This window comes from Oncorhynchus masou, chromosome 6 (assembly GCF_036934945.1).
Source record: "Oncorhynchus masou masou isolate Uvic2021 chromosome 6, UVic_Omas_1.1, whole genome shotgun sequence".
NCBI classification, from domain to species: domain Eukaryota; kingdom Metazoa; phylum Chordata; class Actinopteri; order Salmoniformes; family Salmonidae; genus Oncorhynchus; species Oncorhynchus masou.
In genome coordinates, this window is record NC_088217.1 from 37,437,407 (window position 1) to 37,457,325 (window position 19,919).

The 19,919-nt window shown below is 43.4% G+C and overlaps 1 protein-coding gene across 1 annotated transcript; it reads left to right on the plus strand.

Moving 5' to 3' along the window:
• The first annotated feature begins 11,733 nt into the window (after positions 1–11,733).
• LOC135542024 (ERBB receptor feedback inhibitor 1-like) lies at positions 11,734–19,114 on the plus strand. Its single transcript, XM_064968600.1, has 4 exons — positions 11,734–11,925; positions 14,561–14,761; positions 15,391–15,473; positions 15,889–19,114. Exons 2-4 carry the CDS (start codon positions 14,610–14,612, stop codon positions 17,019–17,021), a joined length of 1,368 nt encoding a protein of 455 aa, XP_064824672.1. The 5' UTR covers positions 11,734–11,925; positions 14,561–14,609; the 3' UTR covers positions 17,022–19,114.
• Positions 19,115–19,919: the final 805 nt, after the last annotated feature.

Below are 19,919 nucleotides of genomic sequence, written 5' to 3' on the forward strand. Positions count from 1 at the left end.
TTAGAGCAAGTAAACTGAGGGATCTGAGGCTTAGGCAGAGCTGTGTCTCTAGGCTGGCCAGTGTTTCCCTGCCCTAGTCTTGTGTGCCAGGCAGCCAAGCTATGAGTCAGACCCTCTGTGGTCAGTGTGGGAGGCTGCTCTCCTTGTTTCACCCCAGTGACTAGTCTCCTCTCCCCATTCCTTCCTTCTCTCTATCTATCTTTCCTTCTTTAGCTTTATCTCCCTTTTCACTCTGAATCACCAGGGAAGTCAACCTCTGCTTGGCCACATCATTGAACTACCACCACACACTGAACCTGCTTTGATTCATTATTTGCTAATATTACTGTACAATACTACACCACTGGAGGAGGATGACATAGTACTGTTTCCCCTTGTCTTATAAGGAGCCTCTACATCACAGTGGGGACCCATGTGCCGGTGCCCACGGGAGGGAGGGCCCTATTTATTAGGCTGTGTGAGGTGTTAGGCATCTATCTCCACTGAGCCTGCTGACCTCCCTCTGTTGGGAAACACAGTGTTACTTGGTTGCCCAGGGTGACAGGACAAGACCTGGACTAGGAAAACATGACTACACTAGTTTCATGTCTCTTCGAGGACTTGTTTTCTCTCCCAGTGTGTTTTAACAATATGCTGCCATGCTTCTAGAAAGTGCTCTGTCTCTCTCGGGGTTGTCCATCCTGTGCTGTCGCTGTTTGTACAGCCCCAAAGCAGTGTTCGTTTCGTCAGCAATAACTAAGGAAAATATTCTTCAACGTCCACATTTTCCTGACGATAATGAGGCGAGATGCCCTGAAAAAACAATAAATATTACAAATTACTTTTAAGTTCAGTTGACGAAAATGTAACGGAACAAGAATTCCACGTGAGACTAATGGACATTCAATTTGACATGAAGCTTCTTTTCATCTGTTGTGTCAAATTATAAGCATGCATGCCTTTGCAGAATATTTAATGCAATCGTCTCATTGGCCGATAAAGTCTTTCAGTAGCGCTTGCTGCTTGAGCAGAGCCAGATCTATACACACACAGCTCCCAGGCGGTCTCTTCAATCACTCTCTCTTTTGAACTGATGTGCAGACAAAACACTTCAATTGTAAATTGCCTAAATTCGAAACAATAATGTCTTGATAATCTTTGCTTTCATATAAGATATTTTAACTCCGATCACATCAGAAATGTATTCATCTGGGTTGCTTCTCTCGCGTTCCGCAAATGCCAGTTGCGTTTGCTTTTTTCCGATTGGGAAAACTAATGCTAGGCTATTTGCAGAATACAGGAGTACAGAAATACTTCTGGCATTGTTGGAAAGCTCAGATTCTCCCCTTTTCAATTAAATCACTGTTATTTACTGCCCTTTGATGGCTATGACGGGGAGAAAATCAAAGCTGTAAATTGTTTAACCTGTACCTAAGGCTATAGCCTATAATGGTTCATTATGGCTGGCATTGGTTACAATCTGCCACAGAAGCAATGTTGCAAACTTATATGAGGAGAAAGTAGGCCTAGATGGACAAGGCTATCTGAATGTGCACATGATGGAAGTTAGAGGTACATTATTTATTGGAGAAAAAAATGCACTGACTATTATGTGACTAAAATGACTGTGACTCAATCTAGAGTTAAAGTATCCAGAGTTTTAGTGGACTGATAATAACAGAAAAATGACTAAAACTAAGACTAACACTAAATCTGAAATCGCTGCCAAAATGAACACTGCCCAAGAGCAGGGAACACAGAAAGCTGAATGAAGTGGAGCGGTTGTTCCTTCTCTGGGCTGGGCGCCCCGGGCAGGGTGCTTCCTGTCCTGATAGAGGAAGTGAGAGGAGGAAGAAATAGCCGTGAAAGGCGTTGTTGGAAACGGGAGGAATAGCTGGGCACTTGGACCACTTTCAATGGCTTATAATCTTATCTGAGCGTTGTGGTATCCTTCCACTAGTGCAACACATCAGAGTTTGGTGCCTCTTGGCTTCCCTACCCACCTCTAGCAATGCGGCTAATGAGATAGAAATGTTGAATAGTTTAAATAATAGGAAAATACTGAGTAACGTAAGTCCCCTATCAAACTTTCTAACACACACAACTTTGTATTCTGCCTCTAAATCTATAAACAGACAGGTTTTCATAGTGTTCCAAGTGGAATTTCACACGAGTTTGGGTCAGAGCTGTAATTAATATGGCCTTGATGATATCCTGCTGGTGGGAACATTTTATGTGCAGATTTCAAAAGGATTCAAATGAACTGGGAAGACCTCAAAATACATGTTTTAGAGTGTACAGTACAGTATGTTTGTGTTTTATGGAAAATGTCTGTTTTATCAGAAAGCTTTAGGAACATTCTTTATGCACCCGAAATGCCTGTTTGGGTATTTTGATGTGCACTTTGAGTCAGTAATGATAGATAGGGACACCCACAGTCTATCTTTGTCTCTCCCTCCCACTGTCATGGTAAGACGTCCATGAAATAATCCTTGACATCATTATTTATGGTATATACAGACAGTACTGTATTGTGCAGTACCATCATTCAAGATGGTTACCTGTCTCTTCTACAAACAATCTAAGAAAAAAGTTTGGATGGGTCCTGCCTGCCTCTCTGTCGGTCTCTTTTCCACTTCCTCTCGCTCTTTAAGGCGATGGTAGTCACATAGAACAGCTTTTTCCCACAGGCACACTCTATCTCTGTCGGTGCTATTTGTAAACATGACCTCCTCTTTCTCTGGATCTCTGGATGTGGCTCCCTGGCTCTTTGGCCCTGGCTTCCTGGCCCTGGCTCCTTGGCCCTGGCTCCTTGGCCCTGGCTCCCTGGACCTGGCTCCTTGGCCCTGGCTCCTTGGCCCTGGCTCCCTGCCCCTGGCTCCTTGGCCCTGGCTCCCTGCCCCTGGCTCCTTGGCCCTGGCTCCCTGGCCCTGGCTCCTTGGCTCTGGCTCCCTGCCCCTGGCTCCCAGGCCCTGGCTCCCTGGCCCTGGCTCCTTGGCCCTGGCTCCTTGGCCCTGGCTCCATGGCCCTGGCTCCTTGGCCCTGGCTCCATGGCCCTGGCTCCTTGGCCCTGGCTCCATGGCCCTGGCTCCTTGGCTCTGGCTTTGGGATTATAATTGGACTTGGTATCATAAAGTGAATTTAGGAAGTTGACCTTGTCAGGAAAAGTTGTGGTTATTCTGTTGAACTTTGCGGGACTCTTTGTTGGACTGTAACATTTTTCATCTACATTTACATTTACATTTAAGTCATTTAGCAGACGCTCTTATCCAGAGCGACTTACACTATACTAATTTCTTCCTCTTTCTCAATACTCTATTGACCCAGAATGTAAGTATCACACACCTCCTTTTTCTGTGAACTAGGTCTATTTTGGATAAAACAAATGATTTCACACACACACATACACACACCCACATGAACAAGTACACACAAACGCCACAGTCATGTCTGAAACTTATTTAGCTTTTGCAGTAAACTAAGCCTGTCTCCATACACATAATTGTGGTTTTGTACAGAAGTTAGATGGTAGCCCAGCCTCTTAACTAGAGGGGAGACATAATGAGAATGTTGGAGTCATTTGGGAGCAGATTTCCAAACAGAAAGAGGGGCTTTTGTCTGAAGTCTGTTGAAAACCAAATGTGAGGAAAATAAGCCAGCTCAGAACAGAAACTGGTCTCAATACTTTGTCTGTAGTCATGGGAACACTCTCTTTGAGAGTGTGAAGGAGGGCACACTTTATTTGGGACAAGCGAAAGATAAAGAAAGGATACAACATTTTGCTGTATGTATGTTGTACTGCTGGTCCTTTGAAAAAGCTGACTCAGAGTGACCACAATGACAGGTAGTGACAGTCAAAGTAGAGGATTTCTAACACACCCTGAATGAATGTCACCATCGGTGTCAACCATCACAACATATGATACAATATACTTTATTGTCCACGTGGTCCTCTACAGTGATCCCAGGTCAGAGGGACACATCAGTGGGTGTGTAACCCCTTTGAAGGACTGAGTTTGACCTATTTGGAGTGAGAGAACTAGACTGATTTAGTCTGGGGCATTTATTTCAAAGAGCATTTATTGTCCGTCCACCATTATGCAATAGTTACCGTGATATTTATTCAAAAGATTCCAGCTAGGAATCTATGCTTAGCGGCATGTCTGTGTGTGCTTTTTATTTTTAGACTAAGTGTACATTTGGTGTGTACAGTGTGTCTGTTATTTTGCTCTATGGTAACTGAGCTGTGCCCTGTGGAAACCTCCCACACGCCCACACCTCCAGGCATCAGAGTAGAGGCCCAGTGTGTTTGGGCCAGAGTAGGGCCAGGCAGGGTGGCTCAGTTCCCCTGGCTGGTCTACTTCCTGCCAGGGACCACAAGGCTCATGTCTAAAGTTGTTTAATTTACAGGACTGCCAAGTCCATACTTCCATATCACAGGAGGTTGGTGGCACCTTAATTGGGGAGGACAGGCTTGTGGCAATGGCTGGCGCGGAATTGTGGAATGGTATTAAATACAGCAAACACATGGTTTCCATGTGTTTGATGCCATTCGCTCCGTTCCAGCCATTATTGAGAGCCGTTCTCCCCTCACCAGCCTCCACTGTCCCATATTTCAAACTGGCTTTAAAGCAAAGCACCTACCTTTGGTGATAAGGGCCAGGTGTGTTTGTTTCACTGTCTGTTTCACGCTTGCACAGGCAGCATACTGTATCATCCAATCCACTTTTAGTGGGCTGTATATAACATTGATATTGTCCTGCACATGACAAAATAACAAAAGAGCCTCTAAAAAACAAAGCATGTTCTGTACTGTTTCATGCTTCAGCTGGGAAAAAGTTATGGTAGGGTCTTGGTTAAGAAGCACATAAAATGATTACTGTATTTTTCATCCAACTCTTTTGTTACATAATAAAAAAAGAAGATGCATATCAACAACAACAACCCAGAGATAATGAATGATAACTGCAGTCCTTCTCTGCCTGGCTTGACAATTCTGAGGTATCCATACTAAACTCAGCAAAAAAAGGACCCTGTTTTTAAAAGATAATTCGTAAAAATCCAAATATCTTCACAGATCTTCTTTGTAAATGGTTTAAACACTGTTTTCCATGCTTGTTCAATGAACCATAAACAATTAATGAACATGCAGCTGTGGAACGGTCGTTAAGACACTAACAGCTTACAGAGGTAGGCAATTTAGGTCACAGCTATGAAACTTAGGACACTAAAGAGGCCTTTCTACTGACTCTGAAAATACCAAAAGAAAGATGCACAGGTTCCCTGCTCATCTGAGTGAACGCGCCTTAGGCATGCTACAAGGAGGCATGAGGACTGCAGATGTGGCCAGGGCAATAAATTGCAATGTCCACACTGTGAGACGCCTAAGACAGCACTACAGGGCACAGGATGGACAGCTGATCGTCCTCGCGGTGGCAGACCATGTGTAACAACACCTACACAGGATTGGTACATCCGAACATCACACCTGCGGGACAGGTACAGGATGGCAACAACAACTGCCCGAGTTACACCAGGAACGCACAATCCCTCCATCAGTGCTCAGACTGTCCGCAATAGGCTGAGAAAGGCCTGACTGAGGGCTTGTAGGCCTGTTCTAAGGCAGGTCCTCACCAGACATCACCGGCAACAACGTCGCCTATGGGCACAAACCCACTGTTGCTGGACCAGACAGGACTGGCAAAAAGTGATCTTCACTAATGAGTTGCGGTTTTGACTCACCAGGGGTGATGGTCGGATTCACATTTATCGTCGAAGGAATGAGCGTTACACCGAGGCCTGTACTCTGGAGCGGTGTCAGTGTTCTGTCATGGCCAGCGAAGAGCCCGGATCTCAATCCCATTGAGCACGTCTGGGATCTGTCGGATCGGAGGGTGAGGGCTAGAGCCATTCCCCCCCAGAAAGGTCCGGGAACTTGCAGATGCCTTGGTTAAAGAGTTTAATTTACAGGCCCGCCAGGGCTGACCATGAAGGCTATTGTGGCACAGATTTGGCTGTTCATCTATATTGGCTTTCAGCATGTGACCCTTCGGTTCATTGTCTCCGTTCCCTCATGATTGGGTTCAGTACGAGACCGCGCATCACAAACCCTCTCTGGAACACGCTCTTCCCCCTGAATGAATGCATCCACACAGCCTTACCGCTGTACATGGATGGAAAATGAGAGTAGGGTCGTGACAACATGCTCCTGAGCCCGTACGCCTACCCATTAAGAAGTCCAGTGAGCACTGAGCCAAAGCAACTCCAGTGTCAGGAATTAATGTGGATGCAGCCCTGCATCAGATCAGGTAGCCTCTCTGACTTCACAAGAGGGCTTAATTTCAGAGAATGGAACAAATGCAGTCCTGACAAAGCACATACTCTACCCTGGATGAGTCAGACACTGTCATCAGGCATGCCGGCCGGCCCCAGCCCAGCACACACCAACTCACATCGGCTATCATATGTCAAGTGAACAATCTCATGCTTCAGATATGTTCCTATTCTTTAGAAACATGTTTTTCTCCCCACAGGGGAATGTCAAGCTCATTGCTGTTCTAACCTGGAGGTTATTGATCTATCCCTCAGTCCATTAGCTCTGCCCCTTTGAGGGTATGTGTTCTCCCACTCCCTAATGGAGAGAACATCTCAAATCTTTATCAGTGGCACAAGGAGTAGGGGACCTAGTGTGTGTCTGTGTTTGCTATATCTCCCCTGAGAGGGCATGAATCAGGAAGCCAGGAAGAGCTGACTCTCCTAGCTATCAGATCTTGCTTTAGATTAATAGATCGCTACATTAGCAAAGCCTTGACCTCAGCCTCAGAAGACTACCATGGGAAACACAGAAAAACCTGGAATACTCATTGGCTGCATGCCAGGAACTCCTGGGTTAACCATTACAACACGTAAATGTTAGAACCGTAAAGTGTTAGTGAGAACATGTTTAGATTAGGGAGTAATAGATTAACAATACTATTGCATTTTTTTAAATGCTATTGAAATGAATGTTCGATCATCTTCGACAGCCTGTAAAACATACTGAATAACCCATAACATGTGGGTACAAGGTAGGCCTACTATTGTAAAAGTGTGGCTATTAGGTCAAACTTCTCTGGAAACAAGGCCTGCTATGGATATACTTCTGTCTGTGTCAGTGAGTCTTAGGGAATTCCTTTGGTTTTGCTGTGAGCTCAGTTGACTGTGAACCAGAGGACTGACAGCTTCTCCCCAGAAGAAACATTTAGGTAGTAACATCATCAGACACACTGGACTGTGTGAATCTAGCAGGAAGACCACAGGCGAGGTGACAGGATGCACACTCCACCCTAGTCATTATCACTCCAACCCCCAACTATCCCAACAGTGTAGTGCAGACAGGTGGCTTATACAGTAGAATGATGGATACTCCTTTGTATAAATCGAAAAAGAAGAAAAGACAGTACTGTCTGTGGAGGCGTGTTTATGGGTGTGTTGAAGCCCAGAGGTCATTATACCCCCAACTGTGAAACCACATTAAAACACACAAAAACACACACACATACTCATATAACACACACACACACACACAGTTGGAAGACAGCATACAGTAGTACTGTAATTTAATGCATTTCTCAAAGAGAAACTACTCATTTTGCGTACCTTTCTTCTGTCACCAAGACCATTCTCTACCCACCACTTTCTAATAGCAGGCTGTGCCAGCACTCGCAGAGCTCAACATAATGGTGAAGAATGATGCAATGGGTGAGTCGCCCTTACGACTTTTAATCCTACTAAAATGGAAGTACCGTAGAAGTCACTGCTGTGGTGGCGTACTCTGAAATTCCTCCGTTTCCCAGAAAGGAAGTGATTAATATCAGAGGCAGCTGGAGGATTCCTGAATGCGTGGTTTGGATAATGGCTAGAAGTGTTGTAATATGGTCATATTTACATTTTAGTGAGAGATGACAGCCTATTACAGGCTGTTGCCTGGGGACTTGTGTTATGTTTCCAAGGCAGAGGCTTGAAATTGTCTGTGTGGGTCTGAGCAGAGCCACTCTCCTGCCAAGATACATGAGAGGAGATGTCTCAGAGTCCGTCTCATCCAGGGATCTGGATCCCCCATCTGAACTGACTGAGCACAATAATATGCTTCAGATTGGCCCTAGACCTGCTAGTTTCGTATCACTTTTTACTACTGTGGAAAAAACATTGATGTCCCTTCATTTATGAAAATACTTTACAAGAGAAATAGGACAATAACTATGTATGGGCATGACAATGTGTAGGTCTACTAATGTATGCAGTTCATTCCCTCTTACTACCATAGCAAAACTTCCCAGCTTGCCACAATAACAAAACATTATTTTTACATCATCCTACTATTCGTGTCCAATGACACCATTTCTGCTATTCCATGTGAACTTCAAACGTACAGTGAAAATACACGTCTGCAACAGGATTACCGCAACAGGTAGAGTTCATCAACCTAATGACCTCCATAGTGGATGAGTCATTTCCAGCCATGTTTTCTCTTCTATCTGGCACACCCCACCCTTCCTGCTAGAAAGAAAGCCATAATCATCAGCTGTGAGAATGTAACATCATACCACATAAATATCCTGGTGTTGGAAAGGGTGAATGATGATGGCAAATAACCTCAGGTTGAAAGAAAACAGGTAGGTATGAGTTCTGGCATACTTGAAGAGGTTACAGCAGGGGATTTAACTTGAGCCATCAAAAACTATATGACAGACTCATAGAGTAAAGTAATGTCATTTCTCTTATGTAAACCTGATAGAGGAGTCCTGTGTTTGGGTGTAAGACATGTTGAGTGCCTGTAGCTTTGTCAGTACGTTTTTCATAAACTGTCCCAAGCCCTCACTTCTCTGTGAATGTGTTGCCTGCCTGCCTTCCTGTCCGCCTGACTGACTTTATAAGGAACATCCTGTGTGGTGACATCAGGCACGCACCAGAGTGAAGAGGACGGCTCTGTTAGGGGGGGAAGCAGTGGTGGGAGAGGAGAGGGGCGGGGCATGTGGTCATAATACTCAGCACACAGAGTTCTCAAGTCAATCCTATCCATTCACATCATCTTTCCAATCATAGTATTTTCCCATTTCATTCTCTTACACAGTAACATGCTTCTTCTCTAATGTGAATACGAAATCACTGTAAATAGGTAATGGCAACAAAAGCTGGGAAAATAAAGAAAGCAATACGTATTGATTTATGCAGTTGCACAGACATCACAAGCAACACACAGCTCCCAAGCTCACCTTCCGATCCACAAACACCCATGTGGTGATCTGTTCTCACAAACCCACCATTCTTCCCCTTGAGTAAGGCATTTAACCCTAATTTGCTCCTGGGATGCTGTACTACTATGGCTGACTCTGTAAAACAACACATTTCAGTTCACCTATCTGGTTTAGGTGACAATTAAACTTTTTTTAATTATTATTATTAAAGGGGATTAGAGCGAGCCTAGTCCATCCAGGGTAACATATCTAACGATAAGCCTGTTAGGTCCGGGGCCAAAGCTTTGGGGATTTACCAAGTCAAGCAACAAGCACACTCTGTTCCCACCAACCACCTCCAGTTTCTGCCTCTATTTATTTAGCACTTCACTTGTTTCTAGTCATTGTATGGCTATGTTTGGTTAGCATGCATGGCTGTAGCTAGTTAGTTTAACCTAGTTAGGTTGAAGGGACACACACAATGCTTTTAATGGCTAATAATGATAATAATAATTTGGTGGGTGCTTATATTTGTCATATTTCACACATGTAAAAGTGTATATTAGTTTGCATGTGTTAATAAAAAGTGTTTTTTTTCCCCGTTTCCCAACCCATAAGACACCCTCGGAGAGCAGGGTCACGGCCAGGGTCTGTTATTAGCAGTGTTGGGGAGTAGTGAACTACATGTAGTTCAACTATTCATTAAAAAACATTTTGAAGTAGCTTGGTGGTAGTTTAACTACATTCAAATCTAGGTAGTGTTTTCAGGAGTTGATTACTTTTTTTTGCCATGTAGCAGTGTAGCTAAATACTGGTTACAATGTGTGTTCCAGCACACATTGTAACAGACATGGTGTGAATCATTTTGTAAAATAAATAAGTAATACCAAATACACAGCTGTTGAAGGGTTTTGATACAGTGTAATAATTGTGTAAAACATAAACAGTGTCATGAAGTCATAGCTTTTTACAACAAGTCCATTATAATTCATCCACATCTAATTTGACTCTATACTATCAGACTTGAGTGACTGGCATGGGACTTTATGACTAGAGTAAAGTCTATAAAGACTGTTGTTCCATCATCTGAGCTGCCCAGCCACTTCTGACAAACACAGAGCAGGTCCCAGGTAAATAAAAATGTCCCACTGAGATCAGATAAGGAGCAGTAGCCAGACAATGTGGGCACCATTCAGTTACCATGCAAGTGAAAATACTGCCGAGATTAGAGTGTTTCTGTGGTGTGTTTGCTCTGCCTGCCTTGTTATCTCCCCTGGAGCCATCCCCATTACCCACTCCTTTTCACTCCTTCTCTCTGTCTCCCTTCAGCCTTGTGTGTGAGTGTTTTACATGAACTGTGTCTGTTCTACTGAGTTTATGTGGAAACAATAAAGAACAGCTACAACCGTGTTGATGGAGGTAATGGTACCTACACAGTGTAACTAACAGAGGTATCCCTTACGCCAAAAATGCATGTTTTTATGTGATCATGTGACCGTATGTGAAGTTAATGTGATAACATGTAAAAACATGTAAAGCAACATGTAATAACATGAAACTACACATCCGAAAACATGTGATCACATGTGAAGTGTTCCAAAAACATGTTTTCACCTGATGATTCGTGTGATTTTCCATATGTGAAATCATGTGGTTTTTCTGTAATGGATATATGTATGTTTGTGTTGTATTCTCTGAATGCAGTTGTGTTCAGTCTAGGGTCCTCAAACAACCTCTCTCTGCCCAGCCAGTGTGGCGCCACAAGAGGCTGTGAGTCCAGAACAGCTTGTTAAATCCATACCTGAGATTCTAACAGGAATGACCTCATCTTTATTCTGTCATACAACATGCAGTTTAGTGAACTCACTGTACAAAATATATATTCCCCTCTCTCCAGTCCAACTAATACAAGAGTGTAGGACTATGGGCTCCGAATGCAACAATGTGTGCTGTGTTTATTTGTTATTGATAAGCACTATGAACACGTACTCCCTGCATAATCTGTAACAATTAAAACACTGAAACACCCAATATGCAATGTGCAACACTCAAGTACTGTAGATAAAACTGACTTGTGTTATATCAGATGATAATGTATCATAGCCTATTGTACAATAAAGCAATGACACAATGTTTCCCCATGTTTACCAATGTTTACCAACTGTTTACCAACTGTTTACAGATGTATACCAACTGTTTACCGATGTTTACCAATGTTTAGCAATGACACAATGTTTACCAATGTTTACCAACTGTTTACCAACTGTTTACAAATGTTTACTACATCTTCATAAAATATCTGTAAATCTATTACTCCTAGTGTAGCCTGTAAAACACATATACCCCCCTATAAATCCTTTTAAGTATACATTATTAATGTAAAGTGAAACCATAAAATATTCATGAATGTAGTCTACTGTGCAGGTGCTGTGTGTACAAGCCTTTAAATTGAAAGCTATGTCTTTAAGAGCTGAGTGAAAGGCGGAGCCAGAGTGTTCTTGTGTTGTGTGGTGGAGCTTAAAAGAACATCGCTCACAACAATAGTATTGAGAACTCTCCCAGAACACAGTAGTTATAGTGGAAAATGTGCTGTCCTTTATTTCGGCTCAGTGTCATAGAAGACTGAAGCTTCTAGATTGGCCCAACTAATGTCTACAGCAAAACAGGGGAGCTAGAACTGTCGACAATAAAGGATTCTCAACGGTTGGAGAAGTGACTGCGAGGTTGTAAGGTGAGCTCTAAAAACTTGGTTTGACGTGACATGTAGCTATTATACTTTTTTTGGTGTGTTGATGACGACAGCAGTGACTGAGTCATTCCCTCTTATATTCCAGCCGATACATTGGGTCATACATTGTATCCCCCTGGTATAATATCTTTATGATATTTAATATCGCTATCATTCTGCCTCATACTTAAGTCAATATGTTAAACAGTAAGCAATTTAAAGTTGGAACAAGTTGTTCTTGTATGGTAAACATTTTAATGGCATAAGAATGAAAATAAGATGGATCCTTATTTGAGATCGGAAAACGTATATTATGGAGTGAGTCACCTTGGAAAGCTCTTACAATCGATCCTGTATAGCGATGGGGTGTGCGCGCTGTTTGCTTGTAGCACAGGTAGAGCGAGTATGGTTGCTCGGAAACCGCTGCAGGGGTGTTATAGGTGGGGTGTGAACTTAAACGTGTTGCTGTGCCCAATGTGTCACGAGCTATAGTAAGGTATGTTCGAAATGGCACCCAATTACATAGAGCAAAAGTAGTACACTGCGAGGAAAAATGTGTCAGACTTGCACAAAGGGGTTAATATTGCTGGTGTGTAGCTACATGGTGTGTATGTAACACCAGACCTCTTGGCCTGGAGTGACTGTGCTGAGCTCTAGGTCTTGGTGTTTTGCTGGTAGGCTATGCATGTCAAAAAGAGATGGTCAGATTGTCATCACAAATGTGATTACCACACATGTCTTCCCACACAACAAATAACTATATCTTCTCTGAAAAAAATTGCCTGCAACGTTCCCATTCGTTATTTTCTCTAGCTACCCATTTGTTTAATCCTGTTTCCTCTAAATACACTCCATGTAGACTATGGTTAGCTGCTGCCTGTAACTATTTTTGCACCTCTTGCCAGAGGAAGCACAAGCCCCTAGGTGTTCATTATTGAGGATCAAGTTGCCTCTTATCACCTCCGAATCAAATCCTGGGCCCTAGGGAAGGGATGGAGAGATGCCATGGTGGACAATTTTGCCCGAGCTGACATCCTGGGCATTCTGTGGTTCCAGAACTTTGTTTCTGAATGACCAGCAGTCTGGGCAGCATGTCAATCTATCCATTCTCTAGACCTGCCATGATGTGTTCTCACATTCCCCCCCCCCCCAGGTCAGGTCTAGCCCACATGTTACAGCTCTACTCAAAGGAGGTCTGGGGCTATGGTGGGATGCACTCACTCCTCTCTTCTTTTGGCCACAGGCTCCTAATTAAAATTAATGTCACATGTCTATGGTCCATCCCGAAAATGTCAGGGTGTCATGTATGCATGACAATTACTGGCTATTACTAGTCTGGCCTGGGATGAATGTTCTCCTGAAGACGGACTACATTGAAACATTACTTAATGTGCTACTGTACCAAACAGTGCCATTTAAATGAGCACATCAATAAAGAAAAAGACTACTTTGCAGGGTATGTGAAATCAGATACGCCTGGATTTTGGCACATCTGTAAAACAAAGTATCACAATTATTTGTTCCACAGCTGTGACTTGATTTCCTCCTCCTGATCCATGCTTGCATTGTTAACTCAGCCCTGACACACATTAGACATGACAGGAACATCCAGGCCATCTGACATGGGGAGTGCTTGCAACACCAGGCATATCTCTGGTTACAGGAACAGTCCTGTCTAAAAGAGATCTGCAGTCAACTATACCTGCCTACTGCGGTGCAATCAACACTGCTGTTGTATAAAGACACTGTCAGTGTTTTGGGTTTAGTTTAAAACTCAGTCATTTTTTTCTAACTGACATAAGATCCAGTATGAAGGACTTAACACTTTACTTAAAGCCAATAGGTATAATGCATGTAGTAATGATCTATTATTAAAAGGCTTATCATATTTTATTTCGACGCTGCAGTTTTTGAACCAACTGTAAATTGCTGTTTAGGCTAGACATCATTATTACATGATGCTAAGACATTTTATGTGAGTATACATGCTTCTAAAAGTCTTGCAAGGAATTATAGCCACATCAAAACACATTATACCTGTGGTATGTTTATCAACAAGAACATTCATGTCACTAGCAGTGTTCCTCTTTTGTGTTCTGTTTCCTCAGTGTGAGAAAATGAGTATTGTTTTTGTAGTTTGTCTGTACTGTGTATAGCACGTACATGTTGTCTGTAGCAACTAAAGAGAGCATTGTGTGACATGGCGCTCTCTGTCCTGAGGGTGTGTAGGGGCACAAGTGTCTTAACGTCCCATCAACCTGAACATTTGCCATTCCACAGCCAGAGGAGCCAAGGATAATGTTTCTCCTTGTTCTTTTTAAAACCCACTACCGGAGTGTGAGGCCACAGCTCTGTAATTAGTGAGAGAGGGAAGGCTAGCAGCTCTGGGAAAAGGAGGGACATCTTTTGGGGCTCCCGTCAGGATTTCTTTCTACTACATGGAGAAAGCTTTTAGGTTCCGATATTCAATGCAAAATACAACACCAGAGGACACTCGTCATCAGAGGATTGTGTCTCATGTTGCTGGAAATTTGTCAATGAGCACAATGGATCATATCCAACCATACTTTTATAACTGTCTCCTGCATCGAACCCTGTTCACTTTTACTCATGTTCCTGTCTCCTGGCTGTGTTACAGGTCCAGCAGTAGCAGCCAGCCGGGGCTAGCCAAGCGTTTCCTGGCTTTGATGCGACTCGATTGTGCCTGGAGTATGTCCACAGCGGGCCTGACTGCCCAGGAGATCTGTTTACCCACAGACAGCCCCTTCCTGCGGGCTAGTCACTGTCTCAGCATGGCTGGAGCCAAGCCCTCATGGAGCCACCACCATGAGCTGGACAAGTAAGTCTGCTGCATGCAGGGTTGGAGTAACTGACGACATGTATTCAGTTACACGTCATCTCTTTACAAAAGAAATCTCTTATCAGTTACGTTACCAGCAAAAAATATTATAATCAGATTACAGATACTTTTGAAACTAGATTTACCTCTTGGATTACTTTTCAATTCAAAAAGGATGGTTGCAAAACAAATACATTGACACCTTTCTGTTCTCTCAATGACATTTAATTCTGCATTGAAAAGAATCTTAAGTTTGTTAAACCTGAGCAAGTCTGACTACAAGTCAGTGACCACTATGATGACACACCAAAGTGTTTGCTGGATCCTTTGTCTTCTAATGCCTCTAAAGGGAAAGTAATCCAAAAGTAACTGAAAGTAATCTGATTGTTACTGAGTTTGGGTAATCCAAAAGATATGTGACTGATTGCAATTTTGGACAGGTAACTAGTAATTGTAACGATAGTGTTTAGAAAGTAGCCTACCCAACCCTGCTCACGTCTGTTCCCAGAATATGATTTTTATTACAGTTAATATTTTACCAAGGGTATTCCTGCAGGGATGGTTGGAATTATTTTAACTACATGCAGATTGGACAATTACTCAACAATGTGCGTCATGTCATTTTACAGTTTGTACTTCAGTATGGATGCAGCACCCACGGAATACAACTTCCAATTTCAGCAGCAGGTGCCACCATCGCTCAATTCTGAGAGTGAGTACTGGACCCAGCCACTGTAGATTCTATTTCTATGTTACCAACCACCACTTACACCCACAAGCCTTCCTTTTGCCCTCTGCCTTCTACACAGCCTTACAAGGAGGGATTTAATACTATGCCTCTGAGCCAACTGGTCAATGTTTACTGGGAGGTTTTCCTGTTTCTATAAGATTAGAAAGCCAGAATGGCTGCCAAGGGCCTGGCCTGCTCTAAATATATCCTGGGGAATGTTTAACAAAACCCTGAGAGGAGAACTGCTTTCAAGTAATTGCGGTGTGCCTCTGACCTCCACTCTTTCAGGAAACTTCTAACCTAGGGAGCCTAGCTAAAGTTATTTAGTGATGTACCAAGGTTGTAATTGTTATCTAATTGGGTTTCTAACCACCTTCTCTCCTCTCTACCTCTACAGGACAGAAACATAGCCCTGGTGCACAGCGGTTACCCTCAAAGAAGTCCCGTCCCACCCATCTGTCCCTGTCATCCAGCGCTGAGCCCTCCACACCTAGCCCTGCTGAGGATGACCAGGTGGTCCCATCCTTCCAGAGGTTGTCTGTGTACGAACGCTGCAGTCCCCCACACACACCTAGCCGGGGGGCCAAGCCCCTGCCCCCTCTCCCTGGGCGGGGAGACCTTTCCCCTGACCAGGCCATGGACAATGAGGTGGAGTTCTTCACCAGTTCAGATGATAGCTGTTGCTTGGTTCCTGAGCAGTGTCCCCCTAAACCCTCTGCCTCCCGCTACGGAGCCCCCAGCCGCAGGAGTTTCCGGCACTGTGGACAGATTAACTATGCCTACTTTGAGGGGCCAGTGGGGCAGCAGAGACCACAGGAACGGCAGGAGCAGCAGCGGATACAGGCGCAGCAGCGACAACAGGAGCAACATCAAAGATTGGAGCAGGTAGAGCAACAGCCATTGGAGCAACCACTGTATCCCAGACAGCAGGACCGAGCCCAGAGGAAACTGCGGCGCTCTCATTCCGGCCCTGCTGGCTCCTTCAACAAGCCCACGTCGCTGCGCCTGCCCTGTCACCACCGCCACACTCAGGGCATGGACAAACCAGAGGTGCCCCCCCGCGTGCCCATCCCCCCACGGCCCATCAAGACTGCAGACTACCGCCGCTGGTCAGCTGAGGTGTCCTCTGGGGCCTACAGTGATGAGGACAAGCCCCCGAAGGTTCCCCCAAGGGACCCTTTGTTGTCTCAAGGCAGCTCCCGTACCCCAAGCCCCAAGAGCCTCCCCTCATACCTCAACGGTGTTATGCCTCCCACGCAGAGCTTTGCCCCAGACCCTAAGTACGTGAGGCGAGGTTTACAGAGGCAGAACAGCGAGGGGTCTCCCTGCATCCTGCCGGTCATGGAGAACGGCATGAAGGCCAGCACCACCCACTACTTCCTGCTTCCACAGAGGCCTGCCTACCTAGACAAACCTTACTTGGAGAAGTTCATCCGGGATATGGACTGCCCGGCAGGTCGCAGTAGAGGGGCTTCAGACCCAGAGTGGGATTGTCAGACGAGGAGGAAAGCACAGGTGGATTTAGTTTGAGCTGGAGGAGACAAGTTAGGGAAGGCCTCCACTGGACACGAGCAAACAACCTCTGGGCACAAAGTGCCTCAGGACACTGAATCCTTCAAACATTTACTGCTGCTTTGACACTGACGACGTTGGTAGTTTTACCTCAGTATTCTAAAAACATAGGGTTTTTGATATACCATTTAGAGTTACTGGGACATTTGGAATTGCAATCAAAACACATGAGCTAAATGTCTAACTATTGTGTGTGTTTGGGGGGGGGGGTGATATTTAACCATTTTAGAGTGATTATTTTTTTAATATGATTTGTCAGTACATTATGTAAATGTTTTGCTGATACAGTGGTTCAGTTTTAGGGTATAAGCAGGACTTGTGCCTCCATGTTCTCAGTGTTGTGTGTCTCACAGGTAGAGGACATTTTGTGGAGTTGTATATTGTGTTTTGATATTGCTTATGTGTCTCAGAACTTAGGGACAAAGGGTCAGTAAAGCAATTATTACCTTGTGTTGCATCTATGAAGTCTAAAGATCCCAATGTATTTAAACACTTTAAATGAAGGATTCCCCAACTTAACTCCTATTTTGTATAAGCATAAAAATAGGAATGCACATGTCCTGCCTTGTTGATATTTCAGTCTTAATCAGACCACTATGTTTTGGATGGCAGTGTGTTTCTGTTTCCCTCACTGGACGTACAACTCTGTACCAGTGGGGGCTGTGGACTATTGGTATGCCTGTATCCAGTGGGATGTCTAGGGCAGCTTAAGCGTGTGTGTACGTGGTGCAAGTGTGTTTGTTTTCTCTACTGTTTTTGTGTGACGTTTCTACCATATTGTAGAAAATTTGGTTAACAATATTTGTTACTGTTCTCTGCCTGTTTTTCATCACTGCTTCCAAATACATGGTTGCAAAGTGTATCCTCCCTAACCCCTATATTACTTTCATTCTCTGGAATTTCTTTGTTGAACATATGTGAATGTATGCTTCTCTCAACTGAATTGTATCAAACTGTATGGGGAGCTCAGTAGTTGGTCAAGCTGTGAGTCAATGTGTGGAACTAACTTCCTTCAATACAACCCCTCAGAATGCAGGGTAGCCTAGTGGTTAGAGTGTTGGTCTAGTAACCGGAAGGTTGCAAGTTCAAACCCCTGAGCTGACAAGGTACAAATCTGTCGTTCTGCCCCTGAACAGGCAGTTAACCCACTGTACCTAGGCCCTCATTGAAAATAAGAATTTGTTCTTAACTGACTTGCCTGGTTAACTGAAGGTAAAAAAAAAAAAAATCAATATATTACCCAACATTTTGTGGACTATAATCCTAAAAGAATTAGAATTGAAGAATAAATTATAACTGAAACATTGCCAAATATTTCTCAATCCCTTATGACAATCAAACCACTACTTTACTCAGTCAATATACCACGTTTTAGAATTTTAAACACAATCAGACCTTTCATTATATATATACACAAGTGATCATGGATCACAGGGATGTTGGGCACACGTGATAACATAGACCTATATTATGCAGGCTGTGTGGGGCTTACCTACCTGACACAGACTTTCCTGTTCTGCTTGTGCATTCCTGCCTGACGTGACTGCAGTGGGTGTAGTCCAGAGACTTTGGCTGCTGGCGGCCAGGAAACAATATAGATTTTATTGTTATAGATTATTCAAGATCCATCGTGATGACATAGTAAATGTAGCAAGTGTGTGGAAGTAATCCTGGATATAAAACACCGTGTTCCAATCCATATCAGATTAGCTCTAAAGTCAAATGGTCACTTCAGTACATTTTCCCTCCAGGGAAAAGTGAAAAAACCGAGAAGAGGCCATGTTTTTTTATATTTAATGTATAAGAAATTGTTTACATTGTACACTGTTATTTAACCTTAACCTATTCCCATGTCTTATCGGAAACAATGAAATCAAATGAAGACTTTAGTTCATTGAGAATTTACATTATCTGCTGTGGTGAAACAAATGCACTGGGAGTAAAGAACTGTATGCTGTGTCACAGTATTTAACATAATTCCAGTTGTCATTGTGAATAGTTGATCAATGTATCGGTCTTTAAAGGAGAAAATAAAATGACTTATTTATGAATCGTTCTTCTGTCTTCTGTTAGTGGCGTTGAATGGTGTGAGATGAACTCTGATTCAGCTGTTGTTGGGCCTGTTTTATCACCCCCACCCACACCCTCATGCAGCGCCTCATTACAGCTGGCTGCAGTCCAAACACAAAGCAGAGTTACTTAGACAGACAGGTATACATTACCTTCCCCTTCCTGGTTGAAAGAATGACTCTTTTCCCCCCTGGCTACCTGTTGAGCAACTCCGAGGCTAGGTGTCCTGGTGGCTCAGGTCTTCGGTGCTTCATGTTTCACTGTGGGAGTCCATAGCTTGAATGATGACTGGAATAGTTATTTTATTTGAAAATATTTGTCAGTGCAGTCAATCATTTATAAGGCCGCTAAACACAGAGCAGAAGGACTGAAATTATTAGTTAGTGAGTCCAGCCTTGACCCAAGTTGTCAAGAATCCACACGAGAGGAAGGTTTTTGTTTATCATTCTACAGTACACCTGTCAATCAACTGATCAATGCATCCCACTTCATGCTTTAGGCCTATTAATAAGGTGGTAATACAAGACCATTCCGTATGTTCATTGTCATAGTGACAACTGCAAATAATACTTAACTGTACAGTACCAGTCAAAAGTTTGGAAACACCTACTCATTCAAGGGTTTTTCTTTATTTTTTAGACTATTTTCTACATTTTAGAATAATAGTGAAGACATCAAAACTATGAAATAACACACATGGAATAATGTAGTAACCCAAAAAATGTTAAACAAATCAAAACATATTTTATATTTCAGATTCTTCAAAGTAGCCTCCCTTTGCCTTGA

Bases quoted from the DNA above. Each gene is read 5' to 3' on its own strand.
- LOC135542024 (XM_064968600.1), top strand. From the start codon at position 14,610: ATGCGACTCGATTGTGCCTGGAGTATGTCCACAGCGGGCCTGACTGCC. The intron at 14,762-15,390 runs GTAAGTCTGCTG...GTCATTTTACAG, and splicing joins CACCACCATGAGCTGGACAA to TTTGTACTTCAGTATGGATG. The intron at 15,474-15,888 runs GTGAGTACTGGA...CTACCTCTACAG, and splicing joins ACCATCGCTCAATTCTGAGA to GACAGAAACATAGCCCTGGT.